We start from the raw sequence: 22,986 nt of genomic DNA on the forward strand, positions 1-22,986 counted from the left end.
GGTGTTCGCCGTACTAGAGCTGTGCAAAAAAGGAGGACATTAAATTAGATTTCCCTGAAGTTTATTTTGGCATTTTGTCCTGCTTGGTGCTGCGTTTGGTAGCCATTTTGGACAGGAGTTGCACGTGGAGCGGTATCAAGGTTGCTGCTATGGGGCTACCCAGCGCTATGCAGCACTTGCAATTTGTGTTCAGCAAGTGAATTTAATATCTGGGCTGCTGGGAAAAAAAAGTGTCAATGCCTGTCAGTTTACTGATGGTGTGTGTCAGCAGTCTGCTGCATGCTGAAGGGGTTAAACCGGTGCTGCAGTCGCAGTGGTATATTATTGAAAGGAGGTCTGGGTCTCTGAGCAGTTTTTTGAAGGCCTAGAAAAGGTAGGCTTTGTGGGCTTGTCTGCTAGAGAGGCTGCAGAGTGGGTATTTTGAATTAACTAGCCCAGTGCTGCTTAACAAATATTTCCAGGTTGAGGATGAGGGCTGCTTGTGGGGACTGGTGAGAGATGGTGGAGCTGCAGCTTCTATTAAAGGGTGTAAGGGTAAAAAGCAAGGTTGTGCAGCCTGTCTTTTACAGGAACTGGTCCTGTGGTAGGCCCAATCCCCGGGCTAGATTTTTGGCTGCAGCCCGGTCTGTGTAGGAACAGGCTGCTAGATGTCGCTGGTTTGTGTAGAGGTGGGCCTATCTTCGAGGGGGTAAGCTGTTGTAGTGAGATATCTGGGACGCTTACCGTCAGTGAAATGTAGCTCCATTGTAGGCCCGATCCCTGGCCTAAATTTTGGATGCGGCCCGGTTCGAGTTGCGGGTGCCTTTTTCGGCTTTTAAAGACTTTTATTTTGATGTGTATGCCTCCCTGGAGGCTCGATTACGGTCCCTAGAGTTAGATTAGGGGGCAAATCTTGAGGCCTGGAGCTGGATGTGGCCTATTTGCGGTCTGCTGCGTTGCGGGTCTCAGGTGTCAGGAAATTTGAAGAATTTTCCCTTAGGTTGTAGCTGCAGGTTGTGGGGGTGATAGGGAATACTTTAAAGGGTAGTTAGTGCAGGGATGGCCAGGATTCCCAAGGGATTTAAGGGCTTTTGTGGAAGAGCTTCGGAGTTATGCTGCTCTCATGACAGCTGCCGGCTCCGCCCCCCTCATAAAACGCATAATTATACATATATTTACATATATAGACATGTATACATACACACATACACATATTTAGACATACAGTATACTATCAATATTAAAATTATATTTTTCATTAAAAAGTTTAATACTTTATTTAAACATGTTTTTGATGCGTTTTGTGATTATTATTTTTTTCCTTACACCTTACTTCAGGCATCAAGTCCTGCTAAATATATAAGCACAATTTTAGTTTGCACTCAAGCGCAACCTATAATTTTCAACTTGCAATATGAGCGCCATTTAGCATGGCTGCAATATCCATTGAAAGTTTAGGTTGCGCTGAAGCAATTTCAGCCGTACTAACCATTCTCTGGTAAAGGTTCCAGCGATACTGCTCATTAGGACGCCACTTGTAATGTAGCCCTATGTGTTTAACCCTTGCAAAGGGGTTAGCCACAGTTATAGTTCTGCTCAGGAGCCGCAGAGTACTCCTGGTCTCAAGAGGAAACTAACACGGAATCAATCAGCAGCAGTCACATTTCAAGGCTGTGCCACTACCAACTGCAGCTTCTGACTGGGACCAAAAGTTCTCTGTGGCTCCCAAGTAATATTTGTAACCCTTTTGTGGTTAATAAATAATAAAGCTGCTATTATACACAAAATGCATTCACTTCCAAATTGTATCATTGCCAGAAAATATCATATATTGGGAAGAGAGTCAAAACACACTTTAGTTACCTCAAATTTCTCAGGAACATGCAACTTGGGAGATGGAACACCCACAAAATAGTCAATTAATACCATTATCACAATTGTGAGAAAAACTGCAAAATCACTGATTGTAGAGCGCACCTAAAAAAACAAAAAAAAACAGGAAAATGATAACATCTTTATTAATCTCTGTTTCTTGACTTGAATATGGGAAGTATTTATTTTAAATTTTTAATAACCAGTAAACTAAAAATTTCTATCACGCATATGAAAGCGCACTAAAGTTTAAAATAAATGTTTAAAACCGACAGCAAGTGCATCTCTTTGTACAAAAGGACCACTTGACTCCCAGTGTTCTATTGGTGGACAGTGCCATGCCTCACAAATATAAAACTAATAAAATATTTAATCCCCACTGTATAGAAACATCACTTAAAAAAAAAAAAAATACATTTTAAAATGCCTCTCTTTTAGATACAAGAAATCCCTTTTGTATCACTTACCTTAGTTGGAAAATAATTTTTTGTCTTGAACTGTTTGAGGAAAGATGAAAGGAAAAAAGTTGCAAAAAATAAAATAAACGACCAGAAAAATACATCTGGTATATAGGGACCATGAGAACCACAAGCTGGGCCTACGAATGAACCATGCAGATGCTCACATTGCTGAAAAGAAAAACAGTTATTTAGCAAAACGGAACAATACATAAACACAAAACATATTCACACAAATAAGTTCATTTAAACATAAAGCAATGTATAAAAAACATCTAAATGAAAACAAATTTTATTTATTTTAAAAAAAATGTGGTTAAGAAAAAAAAACTAATAGCGCAACTTAGGTAAAATAATGAATACAATAAGGTAACAAATTAGGTATATTTTATCTTTTGGTACTTGTTTAACATAGGCATGGGCCTTCATGACATTTGGGAGGAAACTAATGCAGAAGATGGCGGCCGTAAGTGGCATTTGACAATTTTTGGAGCTGGATTTATTCTACAGAAAGTGCAACACACTAAGACCTTTGCAAATCAATCCAGATCTTAGTGTTTTGCACTTCCACAACAATAAATCCGGCTCTGGAAATTGCTGAATGCTGCTTGTGACCTCCATCTTCGGGATTTGTTTTCTCCAGAATGTCACAAATGCACATGCCTAATTTGTCTAGATGATATATCAGTATCACAAGGTTTCCCTCAGAAACTTACTGTGACCGTCAGATTATTCCATGGTACTTCACTTGCTGTAATATTTGCTTCCATCCACATATCTATAGTTGTATTGCTGGGGTTAGGTGGCTCAGAACAAATGCAGCTGTGGAGAAATTAGAAAGGACTTTAAGCAATTATATTTTGTAATTTGTTTTCTACTGAGTGAAATGGACTATACAAATTCAGCACACAAACCTGAGTTAACCCAAACATTTTCTATCATGCATATGAAATAATATATTGGCTGCACACAAATTATACTCCAGTATTAATATCAACTACTCAGTGCTGATTTGGGCAATCACACACTATATATATATATATATATATATATATATATATATATATATATATATATATATATATATATATATATAGATATATAGATAGATAGATAGATAGATAGATAGATAGATAGATAGATAGATAGATAGATAGATATCAAAATAACAAGAGTATTGCATTGAGCAATGATACTTTTTTATTGGACTAACTATACATTTATAAGTTGACAAGCTTTCGGAAGAGTTCCTTCCTTTATCAAGTCTGGAGCAATACTGACCAATTCAATGGAATTTACAGATTATATCTTAAAACACAGAATAGCTAAGAAAACGGAAAGTGCAGGGAGAGGAGGAGGGTCATAAAAATCATGAGGGGGGCTTAGGTAACAGGCAGACAGTGTCCAGTGTAGGAGAACAGACAGGGGAAATATATAGCTTTACATAGAGCATATACTGACAAAGTTATATATCAACATTGAATCAATATCTATAAAGATGTGAAATTGTATATACAGGAGGAATACAAAAGTTAAAAAAAGACAAAAGTGTGGACATCGGCTTTCCTGTGTACCTATGTATAAAGAATGTGGAATATACAATGTAATTGACTAAATGAAAGTACATTACAAAAATTTTTGATAATGTGTTAAGAATCCAGAATCCACATTTAGTCCAGAATTAAACAGGTTGAAGTGCATTATCATTTTCATTTCAAAGGTTTTTCTTTCCATGGTGTTTTTGAAGTTGCCTCTGAGAATTTTGATTTTGAGGTTTTGGATGGAGTGGTCAGGTTGTGTGAAATGGTGACCAACAGGGGTGCAGTATTTTGTTTCACAGTGATTTTTGATTGAGTGTCTGTGTAAGTTCATCCGAAGGTGCAGTTTTTGGCTTGTTTCTACAATATAGCATCCCACTTCACATGCAGTGCAATGTATCATGTATACCACATTTGCAGATAAACATGAATATGCCCCTTTAATGTTATAGGATTTATTATTGTGATTTGCTGTGCTGCTTTCAAAAATGTGTTGACACAGTTTGCAGAGAGCTTTATAGCAGCACTTGGTTCGATTTTGAGTGTTCTTTCCTCAAGGGGTAGCTTCCTATGTACCAGTTTCTGCTTTAGGTTAGGTGGTTGTCTGTATGTCAGGATTGGGGGTTTTGGAAAGAATTTTTTGAGTGCGGGATCCTCTAGGAGTAGTAGCTGTAAGTCTTTTATGATTTTTTGCATCCCTTCTACAGCAGGGTTGTATTTGACTACTAGTGGGATACGTGATGTTTTTCTTCTCCCTTTATTGTAGTACGTGTTCACGTGGAGTATTGAGGGCAGAGTTAATTTTTTTAATTTATAATCCTTGTTTTGTAACCTTTTTCTCCGAATGATTGGGACAGTGTGATGAGGTGTTTGTCACTGTCCTTGGTATCTGAGCAAATTCTGTGGTATCTTGTAGCCTGACTGTAGATTATGGATTTTTTAATGTGATTGGGGTGGGAGCTGGAGCTGTGGAGGTAGCTGCATCTATCTGTTGGTTTCCTGTATACAGATGAGTGCAGTTTGCCATTTGTGATGGATATTGTTGTATCCAGGAAGCTGACACAGTCTCTAGAAAAGTTCATTTTAAGCTTGATTGATGCATGAAATAGATTAAATGATTTATGAAAATGTTCAAGGTTTTTTTTCTCCTTCTGTCCATATGATGAAAATATCATCTATGTAGCGAAAGTATTTGAAGGGTTTGTGAGGGTGAGTGGCTAGGAATCTCTGTTCTAAGTCAGCCATGAAGAGGTTTGCGTACTGTTGTGACATTTTGGTGCCCATGGCTGTTCCCATGGTTTGTAAGTAGATGGAGTGGTTGAAGATGAAATAATTGTAAGTATAAATTCTGTAAGTTTACTGACTGTAGAAGCACTATATGTCTGGTTAGGGCTGTTGAAGGAAATAAAGTTTAAGCAGGCATCAATACCATCTTTATGTGGAATACTTTTGTATTCCCCCTGTATATACAATTATACATCTTTATAGATATTGATTCAATGTTGATATATAACTTTATGTCAGTATATGCTCTATGTATAGCTATATATTTCCCCTGTCTGTTCTCCTACACTGGACACTGCCTGTTACCTAAGCCCCCCTCATGATTTTTACGACACCTCCTCCTATCCCTGCACTTTCCGTTTTCTTAGCTATTCTGTGTTTTAAGATATAATCTGTAAATTCCATTGAATTGGTCAGTATTGCTTCAGACTTGATAAAGGAAGGAACTCTTCCGAAAGCTTGTCAACTTATAAATGTATAGTTAGTCCAATAAAAAAAGTATCATTGCTCAATGCAATACTCTTGTTATTTTGATCTAAATCTCTGGACTAACACGGCTACTCCAATCTCTGGACTAACACGGCTATTCAGAGAAGGTGGACCGGGTTATGAAGCAGCGGCCTTTGTGACCGCTGCTCCATAACTTGCGTTTCTGGCGAGTCTGAAGACTTGCCAGAAACACGGGCCCACAAGCTCCTTACGGAGCTTGATAAATGGGCCCCTTTTTATCTGAATCATGAAAGAAAAAAATTGTGTTTCATGTCCCTTTAAAAATTAACTCTCAAAATACACAGATAGCAAAGAAGTCCGTTAAGCATTGAGCTAATGACATAAGATCCAGATAGTATAACATAATGATGGTATTAAACAAAAGGGCAGTGTTGTGATATCAATATAACAATGCAGTAAAACCTGATTCACAAATTTTCTTGAATAATACTTAATAAATTAATATTATTAATAATAATAATAATAAAGTAACACTTACTAGTATTGGGTCAGATCGTCAATATTATTGTTCATGTTAAAGGCATAGTCATGCCCCAAATGGAACAGCTTTTCCAATGCTTCATAAATAAAAATAATACAAATGAGAGAAGCAAAGGCTTCTTCTGTAAAGCGTGTGATGTAACATACTAAGCTGCTTGCGTCTGTTGCTACTAATACTATACACAAAAATGCCGTCCATAGACCGATACTTGTACGTAGTGACAGATAGGACAGGTTATAGTCTCTGTTAAAAAAAAAAGAAGGAAAAAACAAATAACAAAATATTTAGGACATTAAAGTGTAATAAAAATATAAAAAACAAAAGTGTGACCATATTTTAAACTTAAAAAAAATCACAATGTTAAGTTAAAGAACACATGTTCCCTATTACCTCAAACTGGATGACTTAAAGGGACAGTCTAGTCAAAAATAAACTTTCATGATTCAGATAGGGTATGTCATTTTAAACAACTTTCCAATTTACTTTAATCATCAATTTTGCTTTGTTCTCTTGGCATTTTTAGTTGAAAGCTAAACCTAGGAGGTTCATATGCTAATTTCTTAGCCCTTGAAGGCCACCTCTTAGCTAAATGCATTTTTACACAACTAGAGGGTGTTAGTTCATGTGTGACATATAGATAACATTGTGCTCACACACATGGAGTTACCTAGGAGTCTGCACTCATTGGCTAAAATGAAAGTCTGGCATAAGAACTGAAATAAGAGGGCAGTCTGCAGAAGCTTAGATACAGGGTAATCACAGAAGTAAAAAGTGTATTTATAGAACTGTGTTGGTTATACAAAACTGGGAAATGGGCAATAAAGGGATTATCTATCATTTTAAACAACACAAATTCTGGTGTCGACTGTCCCTTTAATTCATGATGATATATTTTCATACTTGACTGAAGAAAGGATACCTTTTTAAAAGGTTTTATTAATCTTTTATTATTGAGTTTATTCTTAACAATTTCGCAGAACTGTAAGCATTTGCAAAATGACGTAATTATCTGAAAGTTTTTAAAGCGACATTCTAGTAGAGCTAGTAGAGCTTAAAATGCACTCTCCTATTTGAATGCCTGTTTTTTCAATAAAGTTGTGTCCTCAGACGTAATGTCCCTGACAAGGACAAGGCTTGTGAGTTAATTAGGAGAGGCAGAAGTGCATATTCAGCAATCATTAGCCATGTCTTTCATTTAAATGCACAGTCTACTCCAAAATTTTTATTTTTTAAAAAGATAGATAAATGTTTATTACCCATTTTTCATAACCAACACTGTTATATTATTATTGTTATATTATTATACTTTTAACCTCTGTGATTACTATATATAAGCCTCTGCTGATTGCTCCCTTATTTCAGTTCTTTTGACAGACTTGCATTTAAGCCAATCAGTGTTGACTCATGAATAACTCCATGGGAGTAAGCACAATGTTATTTATATGACACACATGAAATAGCACTGTCTAGCTGTGAAAACTGTCAAAATGCGGGCAGCCTTCAAGGGCTTAGAAATTAGCATATGAGTAGGTTTAGCTTTCAACAAAGAATACCAAGAGAACAAATCAAATCTGATGCTAAAAGTAAAATGGAAAGTTGTTTAAAATTGCATGCCCTATCTGAATCACGAAAGTTTAATTTTGACTAGACTGTCCCTTTAACTATGGATTAATTTATTTTACTTTTACACCAGAATTTCCCTCTAAATAAGGTTTAAGGAACAGCATAAAATTACAATCATAGCATAAGTATAGTATAAAATAAAGGAATCAAACTGACCTGCAGAACTTGAAAAGAATTTTTTCAAAAACGAGAACAGGTCCTGTACTACCCAGTATAGTGAGAGGTTGCCCAGCAAATAGAGAATACGCAATCCCAGTTAACGATGCTCCAAAAAGAGACTCTATTGCACTCTGTTTGGGAGCAAGAAAGACTAACATTGTATTGTTGTTATGATGGTAAAAGAAAATCTAACTTTTAAAAAGAAACCATAAATAATGACCTTATATCCACACACTTAACATATTTGGTGGTTACACTTTTTCAGTTATTGAAAAATCAATTCTTTTAGTTTATAACCAGCAAAATAAATAAAAAAAATGCAATATTTCACTATGTACATTTCAGGATAACATTTACAAAGGAAGTCAGTGAACAAAACATATTAGGTAGGAGTTTAGAGTCTTAAAAAAAGTTAATTGATCTTAAATGAGTAATGCGAACCTAAGAAAAAAAAAAAGTATTAAAAACAAAACAGAAATTAAATTATAGAAGGATTTGTGATTGCCCCAAAAAAGTATCCAATAAGGAATAAATCTCATTAGTAGATAAAATAAGACCGCGCCCGTAAATGGCCAATTTTTCCGTTTACAGGCGCACAATAAATAACCAAAAAGTCACTTTTAAATTTTTTTAAATAAACTGCATAAAGCCGTTTTTAGGGGTTAAAAGTGACAGGTGTGAGGTGTTAGAAAAAAAAAACAGGCACTGAAAAGTGCCTTTACATTGGGGTCTATAAGGGAACTTTGTGTTCCCTGTAATTATATATGTATATGCTTATATACATATATATTTATGTGTTAATATGTGTATACCCACACTATCCATCTCACCCTCCCTTCTCTCATCCCCTATGCTGTCCTCTTATTAACTACTCTGGTTCCTTAGAAACACTTCCCCCTCTAACTCTCCTGTGTCTAGTCATACGCGCTCCTACAAATCTCACTCTCACCTTCTGTCACTCTCACTGCTACTTCTGCTTGCTGCTGGTGATGTCTCTCCTAACCCTGGCCTTGCAGCAATCACCACACTTTTACACTCTCGCTCTGTCTCACACTGCAAAAACCCTAGGTCACGCAAAACCAACAATCTCATCTCTATTAACCCACTGCGCTTATCCTCTCCCTTTTCTTGTGCCCTCTGGAATGCTCGCTCTGTCTGTAACAAACTTACAACTGTTCACGACCTATTTGTTTCCAACGCTTTCAACCTTTTAGCAATTACTGAAACCTGCCTATCTTCCTCTGACACTGTTTCCATTGCTGCTCTCACAAATGTTGGTCTTCACTTTAGCTACACACCTAGGCCAGGTGAGAGACACGGTGGCGGTGTTGGCATCTTACTCTCCCCCCTCCTGCTCCTATCAGTACCTATCTCCATTTCCATCTCTCTCCTTTTCTTCCTTTGAGGTCCACTGCATTTGCCTGTTCTCCCCTCTCTCTCTCTCAGAGTGGCAGTTATCTATCGCCCCCATGGACCAACCTCCCAATTCCTTGACAAATTTGCTGCCTGGCTTCCTTACTTTCTCTCTACAAATACACCTACTCTAATTCTGGGGGACTTCAACATCCCCATTGACAACCCATCTGCCCCAACTCCTTTGGCCTATTACAATCCACCCTATTCCCTACCCACCGCGACAGACACGCTATTGATCTGGTATTCTCCTATCTCCCAGATGTTGACTGTAGCCCATTTCCCATCTCAGACCACCATCTGCTCACCTTTAATCTTAATATACAGGATAAACCTACTCCTCCCCCTCATCTGTAGAAATCTGCACACTGTTGACCCTCCCCAACTCTCCAAACTTATTCAAATACGCCTCCCCCACACCTCCCACGATATCCTGCCCTGACCTTGCCATACCCATTACAACAATACTCTCTCCTCTGCACTTGACACCCTCGCTCCGCCCCGACTTCGCAAAGCCCCACGTCGTCAGCTCCAGCCCTGGCACTCCCAGCAAACACGCCACCTACAAAAATGCTCCCACACTGCTGAACGTGCCTGGAGATAATCCCGCTCTGAACCCAATTTCATGCACTATAAGTTAATCCTTTATTCTTACACCTCTGCCCTTCACTTAGCTAAGCAAACCTACTTCTCTTCTCTTATATCCACTTACTCCTCAAACCCTAAAAGACTCTTCTCCATTTTTAACTTTCTTCTCTACCCACCTGCAACACCACCCACATCTCCATTCAGTGCTCAAGACCGGGCTGACTACTTTTTCAATAAAACACTTACCATCCGAAAAAACATCCCAACACAAGCCTTCAATCTCCCAACTTCACTCCCAGTCACCCCCTCTGCCGCTCTCTGTATCCTCCTCCCAACCACTGAGAGTGAAGTGGCTTCCATATTGTCTTCCAAACACCTCACTACCTGCCCACTTGACCCTATTCCTTTGCATCTAATACCTTCTCTGTCTCCCACCCTCACTCCAGCTCTTACCTACATATTCAACCTATCCCTTTCTACTGGCTCATTCCCTCCCTCCTTCAAACATGCAAAGGTCACCCCCATCCTCAAAAAACCCTCCCTTGACCCTAACTCTCCTGCAAACTATCGCCCCATATCACTGCTCCCGCTACCTTCAAAAATCCTATAAAAAAAGTTTTCGATCACCTAACCCACTTCCTGTCATCCAACTTACTGCTCGACCCCCTGCAATCTGGCTTCCGTCCCCAACACTCAACTGAGACTGCCCTCACCAAGGTTACTAACAATCTCCTTTCTGCTAAAAACAAAGGCTACTACTCTATACTCATCTTACTTGACCTCTCTGCTGCCTTTAACACTGTTGACCATCCCCTTCTCCTACGGACTCTCAGCTCTCTTGGACTCTGTGACACTGCCCTCTCCTGGATTCACTCTTATCTCTAACAGATCCTTCTCAGTCTCTTTTGCTGGTGGCTGCTCCTCTCCATTGCCTCTGTCTGTTGGCGTACCTCAAGGCTCTGTCCTGGGTCCTCTACTCTTCTTTATTTACACTTCTTCACTGGGTAAACTTATCAACAGCTATGGCTTCAACTACCACCTCTATGCTGATGACACCTAGATCATCCTAAATGCATCTGCCAGGCTCTGTCCTGGGTCCTCTACTCTTCTCTATTTACACTTCTTCACTGGGTAAACTTATCAACAGCTATGGCTTCAACTACCACCTCTATGCTGATGACACCTAGATCATCCTAAATGCATCTGCCAGGCTAATCCACCTCTCTCAATGCCCCATTTCTGCTGCACCTCTCTGTGAGTTCCTTCACTGGCTCCCCATTCACAGCAGAATTAAATTCAAAATTCTCACCCTGACCTACAAAGCCCTCACCAATGCTGCCCCACCACACCTGTCCTCACTCATCAGCAAATATACTCCAGCCCGTCCCCTAAGATCCAACAATGACCTGCCCCTTGCGTCCTCTAACATCACCTCCTCTCATGCTAGACTACAGGACTTCTCTTATGCGGCTCCAAACCTCTGGAACGCACTTCCTTGAGCCGTCAGACTCTCCCCTAACCTCTCCTCCTTTAAACGTTCCCTAAAGACCTTTTTGTTCAGGGAAGCCTATCACTCGACTCATTAACAAATGAACTTCACTAACCCAACAGTTTCCCTCATCTCCCCACTAATATCATTCCCACCTTTAAAGACCCCACCTCCTGTTTCCCATCAACCTACCCATCTAGATTGTAAGTTCCAATGGGAATAGGGCCCTCAATTCCCCCTGTATCTGTCTGTAAAATGTTGTCTTTTATTGTATTGTTTCTCCGTTGTACTTCTATCCTTGTACCCATGGGCAGCGCTGCGGAATCTGTTGGTGCTTTATAAATAAAGAATAATAGTAATATACACATATAAATATATATGTATATAATCATATACATATATATTTAAAATTTGCTGCCCAAATGCGTTCGCATTGTAACTAACTTGTAATACCAGTGCAAATTTTGCGTGCACTGGTATTACTAAGTGGAGTGCAAATATCGCTTTTGCGAAATCGATATTTCGTACTCCCCTTGTAATCTAGACCAAAATGTTTATCTTCAAATTATACCACACATGTAATTTTAGAATTAAGATATTAACATTAAAGGGAAAGTCAAGTCCAAAAAAAAAACACTGCACACTGCCATAATTATAGACCATAAAGCAATTATAAGTCGTGATACAACACATTGATAAAAATTGATCAGTTTTAAGAAAGGTGGTCATACAGATTAAAACAATAGTTGACATCATTCTTAAGACATATTTTAACAATATTTCTGACAGAAAAACACACACGTAAATTAGGTAATTAAACAGCTGAATGAAAAACAAAACCTGCGAATAAGACCTAGAAGTAAAAAATAGCAATAAATATACTCATAGATGAAAAACTCCAAAGATACTGGTCATACCACTGTGGATTTCACATTTTAAGAAATAAATATTTTACCTCAAACTATCCATCTTCTTTTCACATGGATTCCCCAGTTTGTCACAGTAGTTACCATAATCAAGGGAAGGTCATATAGTAAGGGGTAGACTCTTTGGATCAAGCATGAACAAATGAGACAATAGAAAATGGATGCCTTCCTGGGAAGGTCTAAAAACCTGCCACTACCAATCTTTCTTTGTACTCACTATTCTGCCTTGTGTAGCTTCTCCCAGCAGACCTCCAAAAGTGATTACAGGAGACATACAGGCACAGTATAGGAAAAGAACGGAGGCCAGGCACTGCAGGTTAAATGCATCCTTGAAGTCACTCAAGAAAAAAGGAGCTTTCCTTTTGATGTCAAACATCAAACCACCAAAAAGCCTAAATAGGTGAGATGAAACTCGTCAAACTGTACACTGTAGGAGCCTAGCTACTTTTTTCTTTAGAAAAAAATAATAAATAAATAAATAGAAAAAAATAAATAAAACTAAAGACTGGCCTTGTGAAGGTCATGTAGGGCTAATTTCTGCTTGAAGTTAAATTAGATATTCCCAAAATTTTTATTTTAATTTTGTAAACTCAGGAAAAAAAGACACGGAAACTACAAATATAGCTTCTGTCTATTTTGATAAATGCAGAAAGGAGGTTACTTGTAATGAATATTATTAAGCAATAACATTTTTCATAGTTAATAGGCGTTTATTAATACCTTTAGAAGACACAGGTAAATGTATATACTAGCGGAAAAATAGATCTACTAACATCTGTTATAAATACAGTTTATTTCCTGTAAAAAAAACAAAAAACTTTACATTATTCTATTTGTCTCGAAACAAATGGGTAAAGCTTTATGTATCCAAATAAAAGAAAATTAGCAACCATATTTTTTACTTTGAAACGTTTTTAGAAGACTACAAGAACTATTACCTGAAAAATAAAAGAAAGTATTTTTGAGAAATATTTCATAAATGTTCTGCATAATGTATAAGGAGAGAAATAGTCTCTCAAGTGTTTTTTGCTTTCTTTAAACAGCTTATGGACTCTAAGGAATTAACCGTTTGTCATTAGCAGTTTTCAATTAAAATACTTGTGAAACTATCAAACACAATATTTGTGGACATATTCATATATATTTTTAATTATCACATTTGTAAAACTATAAATAGCATTTTTAGTTGAAGAGCACTGATACATAAGGATCTGTTTTTTGAAATCACTTACTAAATCAGTATATATCTGCAATAAGTGACCTCAAACACGTATTTTAGTTTCATGGTTTCTAGAATTTCTTATATTTGCAGGGTTAAAGTGATGGTAAATTTTAACTAATCAAATGCTATAAATGTAATCGTTGCCATTAAAAAAAGTATATGTGTACCTCTTTTTGTTTTTAATCCATCTGTGAAAGGGTAAATTAGTGCATATAGTAATGCTTCTATTGCAATGTGATGCCGGCCCACTTGGATAAACACTTTTTTTTTTATTTATTACAATTCCAGTGAACATCCAATCAACATATATCATTTGACAATCTTGAAGTCAGAGCGGTCCTGCCCGGCGGCTGGGCCAGGCGCTTGGGTCCAGAAGCGAGAGCCCCTCAGGGCTTGCCCCCCCCCCCCCCGCCTCACTGGGCAAGTGAAAAAATGATAAGAGTAGTGGTATGTCACCGGCAGCGCCCCTTGCCCTCGAGGGGCGGAGGCCTCCCACCTTAGAAAGCTTATGCAGAGAGTGGATTTGACTGCTCTATACATCTCATCCCAGACAAAAGAGGAAATTAAGGGGGGCAGAGTAACAGATAATACCAATTAGGATTATAAATCTTTTATTACAAGATAGATAGATAGATAGATAGATAGATAGATAGATAGATAGATAGATAGATAAACACACTGCAAACTAATTTATTTTTTATTGCAACATTCTTAAAGTCTGAAATTTACCATCACTTTAATTCTATTTGAGACAAACAGAACAAATCTCCTAATGACCATAATAATAATGCTGAAAAGTAGATATTTTGCATATTTAAAGCGTTTATAAATACATTTATTATGCTGAAACTACACAATGTAAATGTTGTGAAGGACACTTCTTCAGAGCAGTAATGATAAACAGTCTCTGCTTCACTAAAATAAATAATGATATACTATTTGTAGTAAAGGGGAAGTTCAGAGTTAATTACAAGTTTAGGGGACTTATAACTATGCAAATGTCATGTATAAGATGACTAAACATACCTTCCAGTTCTCTGAAGCTCTGGACCAGTATGATGAGCCTCCTCTTTTATCGTCTCACCTATGGGTGTAGAGCCATTTGGGAAGGTTGGAATCTTCCTCTTCTCCTGTATAGGTGATGGATAAGATTGTTATTGTGACACAGATTGATATGACAATAAGCAAAGCACCATTTAAGGATAAGTATGATCAACTGTCCAGTAGAAGCTTTCCTTATAAATAATTTGACTTTACCAGTGTAAAGACTGTAACAGCCTTCAACTGAGAGTGAAAAGATTACAAATAGCTCATGAGATTATGTGTGTGTGTGTATATATATATATATATATATATATATTATTCAGTATGTTCTAGCAAACATAATTTTAACTTTTATTAGTGGAACTTATGTATTTTTGTTTGACATATAATGCATTACAGTAGACTTTTGGATGCTATAATAATATTGCAGTGAAACAAATATACCAAGCTGATTAAAGTTCACCTTCAACAAAACTCATCTTCCAATCATGTCAAATTACAACTTTAGAGATTGATATATATTTTATTCCTGATATGAGGTCTATTCCAATCCATTAGAACATAAAGTTATGGAAATTCTAGCTCATTTGGAAGCATGGTTTTTTTTTTACTTTAAACTGCAAAAATGACCTCAATATTTTGATTTGAAAGAATCTGACAACGGTTTCTAACATGTTCTGCACAAAGTTTTACTGTGATTTTTATTGCTATCAAACAGCCTGGTTAAGTTGAAAAACAATTTCAACCTGTTTCAAATGGCATATCTTGGCTTTATGCACAACTGATTCTCTTGCACATGCTCCTTTATCATATTAATAAACAAAATGGTCATTTCTGCAAAATGAGAAGTGCTCAACCAGGAACCAACAATTCCTCAAGTGCAATTCACCATCTGGGATCAGCTCTTATGACTTAAACAAAAACAAAACAGTGATTTATCATGTTTTTACAAGCCGAGTGTTAAAAAAATAAATAAAAAAAAATCTTTTATGGGCGGAGCGAGGCCAAGCTGGAAATGGCCGCAAAAGACTGAAGCTCTGAGCAGGTTAGACGAACCTTAGCCAAAAAAGAAGAGTCGGACTCTGAAATACAGGACCACTTAATGGCATATCACCTATCTACACTCGGGGGATAGGCAGGTGCAAGAAAAACTCTGATGATAAAAACGGGAGGCGTAATGTAAAGTGATAACGCTGTGTAGGCCCAAGCCCTGACAGCCTGTAAAACCGGAGGGGCGCAGATTTGCAATTTTCTCAGAGGGATGAGGAGCTACATGGTTCACGATCTTAGGAGCTCTGGAGACCAAACATAAGTGACAGGTATGAAACACATCTGTTCAAAACAATAAGCAAGGGGAAAAATGTGCTTAAAAACTTAACGCTGCAGATTATATGACGGCCCACGTGGCACACAATAGCCCCGGCACTTTCATGTCCCCTATAACAGTTATTTCTCTCACATGAGGATCATAAAGCACAAGCTGTGACGAACCTACCTTCCTACCCATAAATAAGCACCAATAAACAGAAATTGGCCACTGGGGATGGCCCCAAAAAGACTCAATAAGCAGAACAAACCGAGCAAAGTATTAAAAAATCAAACACTCTCACCAGTACCTGTAAGCAACTTTTTCCAGCCTCAAGAAAACCCCCATAGGGAAGCAGACAAAACTACAATGGAGACACAGCCTAACTCCATGTCAGTGGCGATATCAAAAGAATATGCAGATCAGCTAAAAATGGACATTGCTAAGCTGCCTACCAAGGCTGACTTTGACGGTTTGAAAGACTTAATACAATCTGAACTGTCTTCAATGAAACATGACATAAAGGAAATAGGAAACAGGATAGAATCCATAGAAGAAGCCCAAGATTCCACAGATAAAATAGTGGACTCACTAACAACTCATGCCAGAGAGCAAGAAGCCTATATGGAAGCTATGGATGATAAACTAGAAGACCTCGACAACAGGGGCCGTAGAAACAATCTGAGGGTAAGGGGAACACCGGAATCCATTACCCCAGCAGAAATACCTACAAGGGCTGTTTAAGCACTTACAGAATGACCAACAGGCTCCTGACATGGAACTGGACAGGGCACACAGAGCCCTACGGCCCCCTCCACCACCGAATGCACCTCCACGAGATATTATTCTAAGGTTTTTGAGGTACACAGACAAGGAGAAGATATGGCTTCAGGCACGACAACTGAGACAAATAACATACTTAGATCACCACCTACAAATATTTCTAGACCTTAGCCCCATAACAGTGCAGAAAAGAAAGGAGGTCCGCTTTATAACTAAAGTACTACAGGAAAAGAATGTAAGATATAAATGGGGCTATCCCTTTTGCCTACATGTGCAACACGAAGGAAGATCAGTGACATACAGATCACCTAAAGACCTAGAGGACCTATCTCAACTACTGAACATCTCTTTTAGTCCACCAACTACAGCTGAAGAAAGGTCAAGATTGCCAACTGCTGCAACATCTTTCAGCAAGCAGATGAACCAAAAGCCGACCTGGTCAACGGTCATAGCGAAGAAAAGGAAGGAGAAAAGACCAAAGCCCTCAACATCGTCCAGCAGTGACCCAGGATGAATAACAGGACAGTGAATTTGTGGGTGAGATAATTCTATATTGAACTTAGTGAAATGTCATATAGGACACTAAAATGATAAGTGAAGCAGGTCATATGGACATTGATCAACGTAAAAGAAAAGTTAACATTTGGGTTAAGTTTGTAAGTTATCCGGTTCTGATAGCCGGATCTGTTAAATGGTTAATCAAATCATTACTAATGTATGTATAAAGAGTTAGATTAAGTTTGGTTCTGTCATGATACTATGGACTCCGAAAAGACCCCCAGAAATGTCTTAAATGGATAAGCTTTCCACCCCCTCCCTCCCCCTAGCAATGTTTATATTGGCAAGAGGAGTCAACCAGCAATCCCCCCTAGCTGGGATTTATAGCACAAGATAAATTGTGCCCAGATTGTAATGTTTGAAATGTTTATATTATACGAAGTGAATGCAGTTCTTTGTTTTATTGCCTTGAAAGTCTTAAACTACTGTTTTAAAGTTGCCACAGGTCAGGAGCAAATGCACGGTCGACATGGTTGCCTTGAATGGAAACACTACACAATTAAGGTACAAGATAAATTCCAAGTGTTAATCAAGTTTATATTTAGTCTTCTTACTGAGTTAGATGACAGAAAACAGACAGAATAGCCTTAACATTCTAACGGCAAACGCAAAAGGTCTCAATAGCCCACACAAAAGAAGCGTAGTGCTAAAAGACATAAAAGATAAAAGGGGGGATATAGTGTTTTTACAGGAAACACATTTTGTAAAGGGTAGGGAACCTAAGACATTTAAATTTAAATATGGAGAATCGTTTTATGCATCCAATTCTACCAAAACAAATGGGGTGGGAATCCTAATCAAAAGAAATATACCCTTCCAGCAGATCAAGGTACATAGGGACAGGGAAGGGAGATACTTGATTGTCATAGGTAAGCTATTTAATACAGTGGTGACCATGGTCTGCACGTATGCCCCCAACACTAGACAAGACGCATACTTTAAACATTTAACTAACTTACTATTAGAAGTGTCCAAAGGTACCCTAATTCTTGGAGGGGACTTCAATCTTACACTCGACCCCTATATGGACAATTCCAATCACACTTCATCCGTCCCCAACAAAATAATTAACACAACACGACAGTGTCTAAAAGACCTCACGGTTCACGATGCTTGGAGAGTGAAGTATCCGGACGTAAGAAATTACACTTTTTATTCACACCCCCATGCCCGATACTCTCGCATTGACTACATCATGCTAGACGTAGCCAGCTTAGCTAGGGTAAAGGAACTCACCATTTATCCCAGAACATGGTCGGACCACTCGATGGTAGGCTGCACTATATATTGGCCCCTAATGAATAAAATCTCACACACATGGAGAATAGATGACAATTTAATTAGGGATCCAGTCTATGCATTCAAAATAGAAAAAACATTAGCTGAATACTTTACACTGAATCAAGCCTCCATATCAGATAACAGGCTCTCGTGGGAAGCCCACAAATCAGTGGTTAGAGGCGAATTAATAAGCTTGAAGGCTCACAAAATAAAGGAAGAAAGAATTTATCTACACAATACTCTTACTAGGCTTTCAGAGCTAGAAAAACAACACAAATATAACACTAATGATCACACATTACTGAAAGCAATAGAAGATTGTAGATCCACGATACAAACCATTATAGATAAGGAGTGCAAGCAACACGCAATAAAACTGGGGCAAACATATTTTGAGGGTAACAACAAGAGCAGCTCATTATTCGCCAGAAAACTCAAAAGGAAAATTAATAAAACATATATTTTACAGATAAAAGACATCAAGGGGAAAGATGTATACACGACTACCCAAATAGCTGAGGCATTCAGAACATATTATGAGCAATTATACAATATTAGTAAAGGAGGGGAAAATCCACCACAATTGAAAAATAGCTCACTGACACAGGAATACCTAGAGAAACTAAAGTTCCCCACACTGAGACAGGAACAGATAGATTCACTGGATAGTCCTTTCTCTTATGAGGAAATCAAGAAAGTAATAAAAGACCTCCCTACAGGGAAGGCCCCAGGCCCAGACGGCTACTCAAACAGTTACTACAAACAATACAAGGACATTTTAATACCACAACTATTAGACTTGTTTAACAGCATCAGTGAGGAGAACCCATTCCTAGACACTAACCTGGAAGCTCATATAGTGGTCTTGCCTAAACCAGGCAAACCCCCAGACAGGGTGGAGAATTTCAGGCCCATTTCACTATTGAATTCGGACCTCAAAATCTATGCAAAAATTCTATCCAACCGTTTAAATCAGGTACTGCCCCAGCTTATTAAGAATGACCAAGTAGGTTTCATTCAAAATAGAGAGGCCAAGGATAACACCGTTAGGGCAATACATCTCCTAGAATACACCCAGCAACAGAAATTGCCCCTAGCCCTGGTTTCAACAGACGCGGAAAAAGCGTTCGACCGCGTCTGTTGGACATTCCTCAGGGCCACATTACAAAAATTCCATCTGGGAAAGACCACCATATCAAGGATTTTCGCCCTTTACCACTCCCCGTCAGCTAAGGTCAGAGTCAATGGCCATCTGTCTAATCCATTCAGTATATCAAATGGGACCCGCCAGGGTTGCCCTCTATCCCCATTGCTGTTTGCCTGTATAGTGGAAGCTTTGGCCTTGGCAGTTAGAGAAAAATCCTCAATCCAGGGACTAGACATAGCGGGCTCTACCCATAAGATCTTATTATATGCTGATGATATTTTATTTTTCCTTACCAACCCCGCAACCTCTATACCCTCCCTTTGTGATGAACTAGACAATTTCCAAAAAGTATCCAATTTTCTCATCAATAAATCTAAGTCAGAGATGCTTTTGCTAAATCATGATCCCCTGCAATCCCAAAATATATGTCAGATATGTCCATTCAAAAAAAGAGGGAATTCCTTGAAATACCTAGGCATATACTTAGCCCCAACAACTGACGAAATGTTTCAACTAAATTATGTCCCCATCCAACAAAAGATCATAGCAGATCTCTCAGCTTGGAGATCAAAGAATATCTCCTGGTTAGGGAGAATCACAGTCCTAAAAATGAATGTCCTTCCAAGGTTATTATACATCTTCCAAACCCTGCCCATCCCCACACCCAAGAACTTCACTAATTCATTACAATCCAAACTATTAGCATACGTATGGGAAAATAGGCCAGCAAGGATCAATAAGCAACTAATGTGCATGCCAACTAAAAGGGGTGGATTAGGGGTTCCTGACTTGGAAAAGTACCGTACGGGAATATTCTTACAACGGATCATTGATTGGTACCCGAACTTCCCAACTAAGGCTTGGGTGGTACTGGAGAATGATATTGCGAATAAGACACACCTGGGGTCTCTCTGCTGGCTTCCGCCAAAACAGATCTCTTTAGAACATCATCCTAACTCTATCATTGCAGAGACATTCCGGGTCTGGAACAATATACTAATATCATACCCTAATATATCCTCAAGACCCTCCCCGTTAACACCCCTTACAAATAATACAGACTTTATACCGGGGCTGAATTTCCCCAGCAAAACCCTATCCAACAAGCGAAGAACCTTAGCGGCATATCAGTTAGATAATGAGCACAAATTTTATAACCTAGAAGAGTTAGCGACAGAGGGAATTGACCTATCAAAAAATTGGTTACTACTACGCCAATGCCAATCATATATCACAAAACACCCCGATCGAAGGAATTTAGTGAGGCCCATGACTGCATTTGAATCACTTTGTAGATCAGACACCCCACATAAAAAGACATTAGCTATTTCTCATGCACTACTACAAATCCCACCTCATGGCTACACTCCGTATTACATAGACAGGTGGAATACAGAACTGGACCTAGACATGACACCAAGAGAGGTCTCAGAGATTTTCACGAATGTAACCAAGGTCTCCTCCTCCAGCCGGCTAACTGAACTAAATTTAAAAATAATCCAAAGATGGTATTACACACCAGCTAGGATACATAAACTCTATAGGACGGCAAGTGATATATGCTGGAGGTGTGAAAATGGCAGTGGGAACATGGCTCACATCTGGTGGGATTGTACTATGATAAAGGAAATGTGGGAAAAAGTGGCAAGGGAGACTTCGGAAATGGTTGGGGTCACGATTCCACCGGATCCTCGCATCTGGCTATTTAATATTATTCCAAGAAAAACACAAACACAAGTGAAAAAACTAATCTTTATTGCAAGTAATGGCATGAAGACATTACTTGCAAGGCATTGGAAACAAAAACACATCCCCACAGTTGCTGAATGGCTCCATACTTTCCAACATATCTTACAATTAGAGGAATATGCATACATCAAGTTGAGGACTGAGGTGTCATACGGTTTAATGAAAATCATGTGGGACACATATAACAAATAAATTTCATAATTAGCAAATGCGACCTAAGATGTGTTTATGCTTTATTAGGAGATTGACTAATGACCTAGGGCTCCTGACAACTGTGGCAACAGAATGTTCCTAGATACCTATTGTTAGACGCATTCCACTGTACAACTGAAAAATGTAAAAGAAAATATATATATACACACACACACACACAGTATCTCACAAAAGTGAGTACACTCCTCACATTTTTGTAAATATTTTATTATATCTTTTCATGTTGGAATACTGCCCTGTGGCCCAGTCTCCAAAGGGAGGGGATCATGCTCTGCTTCAGTATGTCACAGTACATGTTGGCATTCATGGTTCCCTCAATGAACTGTAGCTCCGCAGTGCCGACAGCACTCATGCAGGCCCAGACCATGACACTCCCACCACCATGCTTAACTGTAGGCAAGACACACTTGTCTTTGTACTCCTCACCTGGTTGCCGCCACACACGCTTGACACCATCTGAACCAAATCAGTTTATCTTGGTCTCATCTGACCACAAGACAGGTTTCCAGTAATCTATGCCCTTAGTCTGCTTGTCTTCAGCAAACTGTTTGCGGGCTTTCTTGTGCATCATCGTTAGAAGAGGCTTCCTTCTGGGACGACAGACATGCAGACCAATTTGATGAAGTGTGTGGCGTATGGTCTGAGCTCTGACAGGCTGCCCCACAACCCATTCACTACCCTCTGGCAGCACTCATACGTCTATTTCCCAAAGACAACCTCTGGATATGATGCTAAGCACGTGCACTCAACTTCTTTTAGTCGACCATAGAGAGGCCTGTTCTGAGTGGAACCTGTCCTGTGAAACCGCTGTATGGTCTTGCCCACCGTGCTGCAGCTCAGTTTCAGGGTCTTGGCAATCTTCTTATAGCCTAGGCAATCTTTATGTAGAGAATAATACTTTTTTTCAGATCCTCAGATGATTCTTTGCCATGAGGTGCCATGTTGAACTTCCAGTGACCAGTATGAGAGAGTGTGAGAGCGATAACACCAAATTTAACACACCTGCTCCCCATTCACACCTGAGACCTTGTAACACTAACGAGTCACATGACAACGGGAAAGGAAAATGGTTAATTGGGCCCAATTTGGACATTTCCACTTAGGGGTGTACTCACTTTTGTTGCCAAGGGTTTAGACATTAATGGCTGTGTGTTGAGTTATTTTGAGGGGACAGCAAATTTCCACTGTTATATAGGCTGTACATTCACTACTTTACATTGTAGCAAAGTGTCATTTCTTTAGTGTTGTCACATGAAAAGATATAATAAAATATTTACAAAAATGCGAGGGGTGTACTCACTTTTGTGAGATACTGCAAGTGCATTGGAGCCTTTGCAGTCTAGTAGCTGAAAACATGTAAAAT

General features: G+C 38.7%; 1 protein-coding gene across 6 annotated transcripts in view; it reads right to left on the reverse strand.

Moving 5' to 3' along the window:
- Window positions 1–22,986, reverse strand: part of SLC4A7 (solute carrier family 4 member 7) — a 558,274-nt gene that overhangs the window by 56,865 nt on the left and 478,423 nt on the right. For all 6 annotated transcript variants that reach the window (XM_053714241.1, XM_053714242.1, XM_053714243.1 and 3 more), the window contains 7 exons: window positions 14,569–14,672; window positions 12,538–12,712; window positions 7,902–8,035; window positions 6,120–6,365; window positions 3,026–3,131; window positions 2,319–2,480; window positions 1,843–1,956 (listed from right to left, as the gene is read on the reverse strand). In XM_053714241.1, coding sequence (XP_053570216.1) covers window positions 1,843–1,956; window positions 2,319–2,480; window positions 3,026–3,131; window positions 6,120–6,365; window positions 7,902–8,035; window positions 12,538–12,712; window positions 14,569–14,672 — 1,041 coding nt within the window. The remainder of the gene's footprint in view (window positions 1–1,842; window positions 1,957–2,318; window positions 2,481–3,025; window positions 3,132–6,119; window positions 6,366–7,901; window positions 8,036–12,537; window positions 12,713–14,568; window positions 14,673–22,986) is intronic.

Source organism: Bombina bombina, chromosome 5, assembly GCF_027579735.1.
Source record: "Bombina bombina isolate aBomBom1 chromosome 5, aBomBom1.pri, whole genome shotgun sequence".
NCBI classification, from domain to species: Eukaryota; Metazoa; Chordata; class Amphibia; order Anura; family Bombinatoridae; genus Bombina; species Bombina bombina.